The sequence below is a fragment of the Nannobrachium achirus genome (genome assembly GCF_963921795.1).
Source record: "Nannobrachium achirus genome assembly, chromosome: 9".
Taxonomy (NCBI): Eukaryota; Metazoa; Chordata; class Actinopteri; order Myctophiformes; family Myctophidae; genus Nannobrachium; species Nannobrachium achirus.
In genome coordinates, this window is record NC_137818.1 from 49,138,044 (window position 1) to 49,151,109 (window position 13,066).

At 44.8% G+C, this 13,066-nt stretch overlaps 1 protein-coding gene across 1 annotated transcript in view; it reads left to right on the plus strand.

Annotated features, from left to right (window-relative positions):
* The first annotated feature begins 11,862 nt into the window (after window positions 1–11,862).
* vwa1 (von Willebrand factor A domain containing 1) overlaps window positions 11,863–13,066 on the plus strand; it is a 16,162-nt gene continuing 14,958 nt past the window's right edge. The window contains exon 1 of the mRNA XM_080733545.1: window positions 11,863–12,242. Within this exon, the coding sequence (XP_080589671.1) occupies window positions 12,155–12,242 (88 nt within the window). The 5' untranslated portion in view covers window positions 11,863–12,154. The remainder of the gene's footprint in view (window positions 12,243–13,066) is intronic.

Sequence of the window (13,066 nt, forward strand, 5' to 3'; positions counted from 1 at the left end):
ATTTGATCTTGGTGAATTTTGCCCCTGTGCTCAGCAAGTTAAAGGACATCCATAAACGGTATAGATAGATAAGACAGATAGACAGCTAGACTGATAGATAGATAGATTGACAGATCCCTTGATTTATTGATTCATTGATCGTTTAATTGATAGATTACTTTGATTGACCTCTTTTAATCCAGTGAGGGGAATCCAGTTGTTATAGCAGTCCACCACAATAGGAAACACAGGACAGATACAGTAGGAGTAGAGATACGCCTAAGCTGGAGGAGGGAAGGTATTAAATACTCCCGTCACCTTTTGATTGTTTAAAAGAACTTAGTTATGAACGTTATGTATTGAGTTGTGTCAAAACGGCGGTGCTATCGAACAGCAACGTTACTATTCCAGACTTTTCAAGAGGCTCCACTAGCTCCTGGACTTCCTCTAAATGGATAATCGGGATCCTGAGGAAGACCTGTGCGGCCAGTCACCAGGGGCTCAGATGAGGAAGAGTAGCTTCGAGATCACCAGCGTGACTCCAGCTCAGAACTCTGTGAGCACCAACAACAGCACGTTGGAGGACACTGAGACCTACGATGGCCTGGATGAGTACCACACAGAGGATCTGTCCACCCCTGAGGTCCTGGATGTGTCCGACGACATGGCCGGGTCGGACAGGAGGCTCTCTGACCCAGGTGTGGACCCAGGTCTGGCCCCAACCCCTGTATCGTCAGCTTCATCCCAGCCCACCCCGGCTCCCACTACCACCAGCTCTCGCTTCAGGGTGGTGAAGCTGGAGACCTTCAAGAGGAGAAGATGGACATGTTCTGAGTCCTACGACAAGATGGAGCCTTCTGTGCCTTCTGTCCCCACAGCGTTGTTGTCAGAGAGTATGTGTCCTTCTGGCCTGAGGCCAGGGGAAAGCGCGAGGCAGTTTACTCCCGACACTTTTTTGGCGGGTCCAGAAAGGGAGAGCACAGGTGGGACCTCTGTGAGTAGCACTGCAGGGACCTTATCGCCCAGGCTGTCCCACGATTATGCCCCACCTCAGGGCTGTCAAGCATCTTTTGCTAGTAGTCTAAATATGGGACTGTCCCACAGCCAGCCTCACATACACCCACAGGATCTCACCCATTCACAGCTGAAGACTACCATGGCCCCCTCGGCTCCTGGAAGTATTCACCACCAGCCTTTCTCGATGACGGACAACCAGACCACCGTGGGCCACCCTCTGCCTGGTGTTTCCCAGGACGTTGCCAGTCCACCCCTAGACGCCACCCAGTGCCTGGTGGGGGTTCAGCAACAGCAGCAGACAGCCTACACTTCTCTGCCCCAGCAGCCCTCTACCAGCTCTCAGGCAGCCCAGGTGCAGGTGACCCCTCCAGGAGTCCCCCAGGAGACACCCGCTGGCCCTGCCAACGCAGCTGTTCCTCAGCAGCAGGCTGTGACCTCACAGCAGCCACAGGGACTTCAGCTTCACACCCAGCAGAGCTCTCTTCAGGCCACTACTTCCACCATGGTCCCTCAGATGGTGGTAGATGGTATCAACCAGCAACCCCTGAGCCACCCTGTCACTCTGGATCAGCCACAGTCACTCCCAGCCCAAGCCCAAGTCCAGTCTGGGTCAGTCCAGCAGGCAATGCAATCCTGTGTGTCTCCTTCTAACATGCAGAGTGATCCGCAGCCCCAAGCCCTCAATTTGGAGCATGCTGGTGGGAAAGCCTCTCAATCTGTTCAGTCTGCTCAGATCCAGCCACCCCACATGAGCTTGACCCATGACTACACAAGTGCCCAAGTCCAGGCTCAGACAGCCCAGGCCCTCTACGCCAACCTGCCCAACTTCACCACCACTCAGTTGGAGGATGCCCAGCGTCTTCTCCTCCAGCACCAGTCAGCCTTGTTGGGGCTCCCTGCCTCCGGGGCTGGTGCCAATGGAACTGAGATATGCGCAACCTCGCTTGGTGCCTCGACGTCCTCAGTTGCCAAAGGAGAGGATGGCAGCTCGCCAGGAGTCAGTGGTGTGGCCATAGACAACAAGATTGAGCAGGCAATGGACTTGGTGAAGAGCCACCTGATGTACGCCGTACGCGAGGAGGTGGAGGTACTGAAGGAGCAGATCAAGGAGTTGATTGAGCGTAACTCTAAACTGGAGCAGGAGAACACACTTCTGAAGACCATGGCCAGCCCCGAGCAGATGGCTCAGTTCCAGGCCCAGGTCCAAACCAGTCCCCTCCCGACTACGGCTGGGCCCCAGGTCGATGCCACGGTGGCAGCCCTGCCCCCACCCGTCGCACATGATTCAGATGACTCGACGGCACATTCCCACACACCTACACACACTGAGCAGCCCGAACACCAAGATCAAATATAATATTCACACCATTATAAACATAATGTTTTTATATCTATTCATCAGTTAGCTTGTTAGCTAGTTCAGGCAGATATACTTGAAAGGTTCACACGCACCAACTTATGCAACTCTGATGTTGTCAAGCAGCTGACCAATTTGACACCGTATTTAAGGCCACCTCATTCCACCGTTGCTGCTCCCAATCTCACTGCAAGTTGCATGCCAAGAAGCGCATGTGAACCACCAGTGACAGCAAGAGGGACAACAGCGGAATGGTGATCTTAAATAGACCATCAAATTGGTCAGCTGCTTATTACAGTTGCATTATGCATGTGCATAACCTACATAGTAGTGAGCATGCATGTAAACCACTTCAGTATATCTGCCTGAACTCGCTCACAAGCAAAGCATAATTTCAGTCTGATAACTCACAAATACTGTGAACATCAGTTGTCTTGGGTTTCAGGCTTCGATACATAATTATCACTCCCTGCTCATCACGTTAGAAGACAACATTTAAGACTAGGGAGATATATCACAAACCCCCCAATTGCCCAGATTCCCTTGATCATGACGCAAGTTCCCATATAGGCCATGCCCATTTACGCCTAACTAGATTGACCGACATTTTTCATTTTCTTCGGAAGACACTTTTTGCCTAAAACTCACAAATTGCTGCACATTATCTTTGGAGTCATGTGATAAACATGTACTGTATCATGGATGTTTGATATACTGATTGACTAATTGGCTGTTGTAGGAGGGGCCTATGTTACAGAAAATGCCCAACATCTTGAATGCATCGTCTGATCGACCCCATAGACCCCAATAGACCCATTGGGGGTACCACACTGTTTGTTGCAGAAACATGTTTTTTTTTCTCTCTCTTCTGTCTTCACCAAGTTAGGTACACATAATCTCAGGAGACATGTGACAATGACTGTCAAACATCTTTTAGATATTCCATTCTGTTTGCCTGTAATTGGCTTCCAAAATGTTCCTCCATCAAGCTGTCTATAAGAGGGTGCTTATGTCTGCTGGATGTCCCGGAGGTCATCTCGCAAACCGCTGGATTGATCAGCTCCAAAAGTCTAGTGCCCGCTACCAGTGGACCACAGACACACATTTTTTTCCCACATATGTTTTATACCTTTTTAGATGCTTCATAATGCATCGTGCTTAAAGGGCCACTGCACCTCTGGCACAACCCTATCTTATTTTATTGTTGTTTGGGACATGATCAACACAATCCTGAGTTATTTCTTGTGTTCAATCTGTTTTTTGAGATATTTTAGTATTTCAGCATGTACAGTATTAGTGATGTGTTTTGCATCATATGATGCAAAACACATCACTGATGATGCAAAATGCATCACTAGTCATGCTGAAATACTAAAATATCTAAAAACACAGAAACACAAAAAATAACTCAGGATTGTGTTGATCGTGTCCCAAACAACAATAAAATAAGATAGGGTTGTCCCAGAGGTGAAGTGGCCCTTTAACAATGCCCCACACGCAGCTGTTCTAAATCATGGTAAACCCACAACGTCATGTGGCTTATTACTTTATTCCAGTGGTTTTCTTATTCTGCATTTGAGCCACAGCTGCAGACCACCATTTGATGAGATTTAGCCTCTCTGAATATTTTGTTATCGTTGGATATGATTTTGCACAATTCCATGCTGTGTGGTACCATAGGAGAGATAATAGGCAAACAGCCAACATAACAATTCTTCTACATTCTCTAAATGTGTTGACTTGTAAATTAAGTAATGCTGATGGTTAACTATAATTTAACACGTGAGAGCGTAAAATGAAACCAAATGGACCCATCAGGGTCCATTTGGTTTAATTTTACACTCTCAAAAGTTAAAGATCTTTACGGGTCCATTATCAACTCTCCATCATTTAGCTGGGGACCACCTGGAATCCCCTCAAGGACCGCCGGTGGTCCCCGGACCACTGGTTGCGAAACACTGCTTTATTCCATTATACCTGAGCCAGCAAGTATACAATGAAAATGTCTGCACAGTGATTGATTGGGTAATTGTGTTCAAGGGGCTTTGGAAACAGGGTTTACACGGATGTTGTGTACATTGTCCTTTTACTGGTGTCCTCCTGTTTGATGAGCGGCTTACAGCAGAGGTGGGTCCTCTGACTGACGGCTTTGATAGGTTGCCAGGCTGTCCCCCCCACTCAACCTGCCCTAACAGATTCCACTGCGGATGCGCTTATAATTACAACATGTCTTAAACCTCCAGACATACCACAAAAGTGACTTCAGCTACCTTTTTGTGTGCGCTCGCACCTGCGGGCTATGGTTGTGTGCGTGTGCGTGTGCGTGTGCGCGTGCATGCGCGCGTGTGTGTGTGCGTGCGTGTGTACATGAGCTGGCATATGTGTGTGTGGTTTGTTCTCACATGCGCAACTGTGCATGAGAGTGGTGCACACTTGCATTAGTGTATACTGTACCGGTACATGTGAAGACTTGCGTATGTGTTTGTGTTACTAAGGGTGACGGTAGAAGACAGCTGTAACAGGGTGTGTGTGTGTGTGTGTGTGCGTGCGTGTGTTTGTGTGTGTGTGTGTGTGTGTGTGTGTGTGTGTGTGTGTGTGTGCGTGCGTGCGTGTGTTTGCGCACGTGCGTGTGTGTGTGGGGGGTATGAGCTGTAAAGGGCCATGAAATCATGAAATCGAGACTCCAGCTGCTTTGCACCATGGCCAACATGCACAGCGTGCACTGGGGGACACAGCTGAGGAGGAAGCGAAGACAGACAAATCAATAGACTTGTTTTGATTAACCTTCACCATATGATGAATAGCGATTTACAAGCTCACAAGCACGTCACAAAGCACTTCGCAATTGTCGATATATAGTTTTGCAATGTTTGACATTTTTACAATTTCTGCCTAAAATGGTATGCCCAATATTGGGATGCCAGTGTTTCAGTGTTTAAAAAAAAAGATTGTTGGGAGGAGAAATGGTTAGGTTCAATATTAGAGACTAAGAAAATATGGATACACCTGTGTGTGTGTGTGTGTGTGTGTGTGTGTGTGTGTGTGTGTGTGTGTGTGTGCGTGCGTGCGTGCGTGCGTGCGTGCGTGCGTGCGTGCGTGCATGCGTGTGAGAGAGAGAGAGAGAGAGAGAGAGAGAGACTGACCGTGTGTGTGTGTGTGTGTGTGTGTGTGTGTGTGTGTGTGTGTGTGTGTGTGTGTGTGTGTGTGTGTGTGTGTCATCAGTTACATTCAACCAACAACACTATACAATGCTGAGTGGTCATTTACCTCAGAATGTCCTAAATGAACCCGACTGTGCCAGAGTCAAACCAGAGCGCCAAGAACCCACAGTGTCATCTGTGAGTCATTCGCGGTGGCCTTTCTCTTGTGGTTTACTGGGCAAGTGGGCTTTTAGTATTTCTCGGTTTTAGGAGTCATGCAAGGCTTCTTTCTTTTGAGGACTTTTGGACAGAAGTCAGTCAATTCATACAGGAAGGGGACCTTTGGCAGCCAAAATGGATCTCTTTTTACATCGCTGGAAGACATTGGCGCACAAATAAAGCATTCCTCAAGAACAGTTCCTGCATTGTGTCAGCTGTTCACAAAGATATTGAAAAATCTGTCCTTAAAATGTACAGACTATAACATTAGGCTACTTGTGTTAATTGTGTGTGACCCCTTTTCACTGACTACTGAATGAAATGAAATGAAATGGTCACGGTATTCTGCATATACCTGCCACCCAAGGCAGAGCTTATTAAGTAAAATCCTGCACAATCTTGCAATGATCAGTTCACTTACCTTTACCATTGTATGATGGTGTCACGAGTCTCACAACAGTCAAGCACCGAAACCTGCAGATCTACAAGCACACAATGCCATAACGGATGCGACGCACTGTGAGCTTGTAGGTGTGCCAGCGCCATATGGTGAAGTATAAATGAGGCTTAAGCCTGAAAGATGCGTATATTTATCCTCTAAATCTAAAGACAGCCCCCATGCTATTACTTGCCACAATAAGGCCATTGTCTGAGCAGCAGAGAATAAACTACCATGCATCAGCCTGTGCTCGCAAACCCAGAGGCTGTGACATTTCACCATGGAAAGTTGCAGTGTGCAGCATAATGGGTGTTGGCCCCACCGATGTGGAGAATCCATGCAGATTATTGCAAAACAGATGTTTCAACTGGTGAGAGAGGGATCTACTGTAGCTGTGTTGCTCATGCACTCCTACGCAGTGAGCAGATGTGAGTGCCTTTCAAGCAAAGTTAAATATACACTTTGCTTCATTTATCTATGAAAGTGTGATCCCAGGTTTAACTGAACAGTTGGCTGTGTTAGCATGTTTAATGTTACTTGTCATATTTGTTTCAGAAACACTAAAGACAAAATGTCGCCCCCCCCCCCCCCCCCCCCCCCAGCAAGGATTTGGGGGCTCCCCAAAAATATAAGAACAACAAACAGTACAGTGAAATGGAAAAAAATGACCATTTGACTGTGTACATTCCATCTCTCAGTTTGTCCTTATACTTAATGGCGTTAATGCTAACTTGTTAACACCTCAGCAGAATGCAGGAAACTGTAAAAACTGTGAATGTCTTTACAGGCTGCGTGTAACCACACAGTGAAACCGACAGGTCCTTTCGGTTCCATTTGCACCTCTGCAGTGACCAAATGGAACCAAATGGACCCTTAAGGGTCCTTTCGGTTCCATTTGCACACTGACAGAGTTAAATTCCCACTGAGGATTTCACTAGACAAGATCCCAACCAAATACGCAGACAGGATGCTGACCAACGAAGGCCAGGAAGGCATCACTTACGCAGGGACGCGTTGGTCAGGAAGACAGCGGGCATTTGTTGAACTTGAAACACTTCAACGCGGCCCAGCGATGGGAAGGGAACCCCCTCTGACTTCCCCCTCCTCTGTATTTTTAGTTTACTTTAATGGCTTTTATTTATGTCTGGTGTCAGAATCCAAAGTGCATGAGGCGAAGGGCCTTGTTGGCTCCTTATCTCTCGATTTAAAGCCGCTCTCGCCTGATTCTGGCACACATTTTGACAGGTATTTTATCTGCCTCTATTTACTTCTTAATGTAGCTTGTCCTGAATTGTTATCTTAGTTTCTATCGCCCTAATTTCTTCTTTCCCTAATCTGTAATCGCAATGCTCTCCTCCATAACCTGCCCTTTATCTTATAGTTTTGAAGTTTTTTTCAGGAAGCCCCCCTGGAGAGAGCGAACATGTTTGTCTTTAAATCCTTGAAACATAAAAATAAAAGATGCGGGGGGGGAAAAGAAAAAGGAAAACCTCAGAATTCCCTAACACAACCAATGGGTGGAGAGAACAGTGCTAAACAGAGCTGCGGAATTCACTTAACTATAGACACTGGTGTCCAATGCTGTGTGGTGCCAAATCTCCCTGAGGCCAAGGTTTTTAATGGTTAATTACAACAAGACCTCTGAGTCAAAGTATCAAGCCACTTGGTGCTAAAATATACTGCACTAAATACGAGCCTATTACCCTGGCTCCTAAACCATAAAGTCAAGTGTTTTAGAATTCACCGGAAACAACCGTCCTTCCTCTCGAAGAATGCTTCGATGTATGCTTCATGTGTATGCTTCACAATGCTTCATGTATTTTCAATATGTCCATGTTATCGCATCATAAATGTGTGATAGCCTATAATTGCAAATGAAAATGTCACAAACTATTCCATCCCGCCATCGTGCACCCCTCCCTTTCCTCCTACTCTCGCATAACAGACTTGACCTCTGCAAAGGGTTCAAGTTTATGTCGCGCTTCCAGCTACTGACCTCACAGTGCAACTCAAAATGGGATGTAACCATCTTTCCACAACGACTATGGATGGTATGTGCAAATAAGTAGAAACAGACAGGCGTAGGTTGTATAACCTGACGTAGAAGCCTGACGGGAAGGAATAGAACCGTGCTGCTGATAGAAACTTGTCTAGAAACCACTGACATTTTCAATGAAAGGTTTCAGCAAAATGTCAAATGTAACACAAGCCACAGAATGTGTGTGCTGCTGTGTTAGCTACACATGATCTATCATTGGGCTGCAGGCATATGAGCAAATGCATGCGGTATATAAATGTGTTCAGTCTTGGGGTAACACAATAACAAATAAGTAACATATTATGTAATGTGGCAAATTGTGTAATATTATCACAGTTACAGTGCTGTCAAGTAATCAGTAATATGTAATTTATTACATTTTCAAAGTAACTTCACCAACATGGAATGCACATAAACGTATATGCATTTTACACTCGTGCTACGCCCCATCCCTCTATATGGTCCTTTCACACACGCACACGCACACGCGCATGCACGCACGCACGCACGCACGCACGCACGCACACACGCACACGCACACACACACACACACACACACACACACACACACACACACACACACACACACACACACACACAAACATACCAGTCCAAAGTTGTTCCAGGTGGGGGTATACTTTGTGTATCTAAGTGATTTGTTGCTCACATACTGGACTATGGCAAGTGGACCAGAAGCAAGCCATCTGCATTCATATCCAAACAACACAGTTGTCAGTGAGTGTCCACAGATTTCGGAGGCCACAAATATGCATGCCGAAAAATCTCCAGTCTGCAGAGGAAGCACACACAGTGAATTCCTCGGTGTGCGTTTAACCCAGAGAGTGTACGAATGTAACCAAATGGACACATGAGGGTACACTCTTGGAGCTAAATGAACACTATGGAATTTACTGCAGGCAAGCCAAAGAAACAAACAATGTTAATGTGTGCCAGCTAGATATGGCACAAAACTCACTCCTCCACAGAAGCAAATACAACAGCAAAATTCTGTTTGCTTATTGCGGGTCCAGCTGTGTGACGCTGGACACTTGGTCCAGATGTATTTACACTGTCAGAGTCTAGACTTATATGCATCTATTTCCCAGAAGCACACATGTTTACTTCCTGAAGACCAACACAGCAGGTGGCAATGGGGTAATTTCCGATATATAGGTCATGGCACGAGAGAGAGAGAACATCATAATGGATCCAATGACTCCAGCCTTTGTGTTTAGTTTCTAGGTGTGTGTATTGGGAGGGGTGTGTGTTTGCTGTCAATGTCTCACTGGAACAATGCGAGCATTTGGACAGAATGTGTCATGGAGGAATCTAGACCTTTGTCTGGAATTCCCTCTTCCGCTTACATCCAATTATTCCCTCCTACCCCAATTCCCGTTCTTTCATTGTCCCCCTCCCTCTCTGTTATATGCTTCATCGTACGAAGGCGTTGCATGGCGATAATAGCAGATCTGCAGGCTCACAACGAGATTTGTGGATCTGTTTTTTCGTACGACTGAGCATAAACTAGGTATATATCTCTCCCTCTCCCTGTCTGCCTCTCACGCACACAGATATACAGTATGCCTGTAATGAAAGAAGATGTCTTGCACAACACAACACGATTACACAGCCCAATTCTTAAACTGTGCACACATTCCACTATCCACATCTAAATCACACTTTATCCTAAAAGCCTGTGGGTGATCACAGATGAGACCCTTTATAAACATTAAGGATGTTAAGGATGTCCATAATTACAACACCAGAGGCAGCGCCACAGATCACTTTCAACCCAGAGTCAAAACCAACAAAGGGTCAAACTCTTTTTTCTGCTATACCACCAAAATGTGGAAAGCCTTACCGAAGGCCACAAAGGAGTGTGGATCACTAGCATCCTTTAAAATTGCCCTGAAAAACCACTTACAGGCAGCAGCCGTTCGCAACTGGTAAAAAAGAATCTAGCCCAACCCTACCCTCCCCTGCCCCTTCTTTGTATATACTGTTTGTTTTGACTTACTGTCTTCTATTTTGTTTTTCTTTACATATCTACTGCATAGTACTGTGTTCTATTTGTCTGTCATTCAATGTTATATGAGATACTTCAATGGTTTCCAGTGGAAATAAGCTTAGTCTTTTCATGGATCTCCTTTTAGTAGACCTTGTACCAGTGAACTGTACCGTCATGAAACTGTACCTTTTCCTATGCAAACTTCTAATAAAGTCTTCAATCAATCAAACACATGCTCTACATGATGATCTTTTAAGGGCCTGTGTGTGCACTGCAGGCAATCATCATCAGTATGGACCGACTGGGTTATTTCAAAGATGCACTCCCACTGGTCCAGACTCTATAGCAGTGGTGTAAACTAAGTAACTAAGTACATTTACTCAAGTACTGTACACTTTTTACTTTCCTGGAGTATTTCCAATGTTCAATGCTTCTACTCCACTACATCTCAGAGGCAAATATTGTACTTTGACTCCACTATAATTATTTGAAAATTTTAGCTACTAGTTACTTAATGATCATTATTACAAAACATACATTAACCACTTCAGCCCTATATACATTTTGGCCATTTGAAAATAGCCGATCTACAAGCTGCTATTGTCAAATGATTTGTATACATTCTGCACAACGAGTAGCCTACTTTCTACTTTTGGAAGCCTACTGATACCAATACTTTTGTACATTTTGAATTCCAGACTTTTTACTTGTAACAGAGTATCTCCACATTGCAGTATTGATACTTAAGTTCCTTATAGGATAAGTGGAATTCTTTAGTGTCCAGATAATTAGTTCATTTGACCGCTAAGATAACCTCAAATAGTTGAGCTGTTGAATGCCAAGACCTACTAATTATTTAAAACAATCTTTCCCACCAGTTCCCAATGTGATATAAAGAATGTACCTGATAAGATAAGTGGAAAGGTCGTAAAAATCTTTTGGGCAAAAGACAAGTCCAAAGCACAATGGACTACATATAAGTCGTATTGTAAAAATCCTTATTTTGTCCATTTGTTACTTATTTGACTGATATACAAATGGAACCATATGGACCCTATAAGAGTCCATTTGTACATGTATACACTCTCAACCACCACTGCTATGCAGTGTATAGCCCACAGTCAACTCTCTCTGAGTTAACTTAAGACACTACAGTGAATTAAAGCATTGGTTCTCAAAGTGGGGTCCGGGGACCCCCAGGGGTCCTTAGGGAGTTCCAAGGTTATAGGAACGAAATGGACCCTATGGGTCTGTTAACTCAGAGAGTGTACATATGGAACCATTTGTGTCCATTTGTACACTCATAGAGTTAAATTAAAAATTGATTTTACAATATAAATTGGGGTCCCAGAGATAGTCATGCCATTAGAATGGGGGTCCGACCGTAACATAATGCATGTCAAACTGGGGATCCCTGAAATTATTGCAAATCACTGCTAGAGCTGTAAAAAAATATTCTCTTTATTATGAGTGTCCCTGGCATATATTTTCAAACGGGGGTCCGCGGGACTCCACGCTAATACCAAGTGTCAATTTGGGTTAGAGAACCACTGAATTAAAGGGGTGAGCAGCGCGCACTGGAAGGAGGAGGAGAAGTAGGCGAGAAAGAGAAAGCTGCGCGCTTAGAGCGCACTCACTTTTCATTGAAGAAGAGCGCCTGGACATAATACAAGTGCAGCCCAACAGAAACGACTTCATATCAACACAAACGAGTCTATCGACGTTTCGATCGGGACGGATAATGTTTCCTAAAGAGAACAGAGAGAGTAAAAACACAGATTGTGTATGAAATTCGTCTTCGCGATATGATTTAGCCTACCTATCTCGAGTTTACTGACGCGCTCTTAGGCTATGGGTGGTTGAATCAAGAAAGACCCCCCAGGACAAAAAGTGCTATTATTTTTGAGGGAATCTGCAGCTGCTACTGGAACCGATCGATTGATCGCCATCGTCCGCAATGGAGTTTCGGGGTTTGTTGAGTTGTGCTCTGGTTTGCGCGGTCCTGCTGCGCCCATCGGGATCACAGAACCCTTTACCTGAAGGAGGTGAGTTTCAGGAGCTGCGGATGAGCTGGGTCTGGGTGGGGTTGGTTGGTATTAGCCTACTACACTACACTCTCCTGGACTTCTGATACGGTGATCCAGGTGGTACATTTATTTCGCACCATTTGACTCACCATATTCGGCATGATGCCATATGATCGCCATTCACTATTGTTATTATTGTGAATTTTGTGATTATTATTATTATTATTAGGCTATTAGTAGGGCCTAGTAGTAGTATTACTATTAGTATTATGAGTAGGCGTAGTATTAATTAGCACATGCCTATATATAATTTGCACAAACAATAGCTATGTGATTGATTGATTGATTGATTGATTGATTGATTGATTGATTGATTGAATTGGCTACTTATTAGAAGTTTGGAAAAGTTACAGGACAGTACAAGTTGTCATAATAATCTTTAATGATAATTCAAAAATTCATGGTGAATTGAATTGACCAGCAATATAGTTTTAGCTGTTATCACACATAACTCCTGTGGTTGGACCGAGACTGCCTGAAAGGCTAATCCTGGTGGTGACAGCACCTTTGTGACTCACTGTTAACATAGTGTCTGTGTGTGTATGTGTACAGTGCTGTCACTGTGCCATATCCATTAATAACAACTTGAGGGGAATCCACCCGACTTAGCATACAGTAATTATTGCTCCTTATAGCCTGCAGTGCCTTTAATAAGGATGACCTTGTAAACCAAGAGCTGCCATAAAAAAACACTGGACAACGTTTACTCCTCCAGTTTCTCCCAAGTTACCAAAGATAATACAGATACAAGCATGACATCAGCTGCGTGTTTGACCTGACAG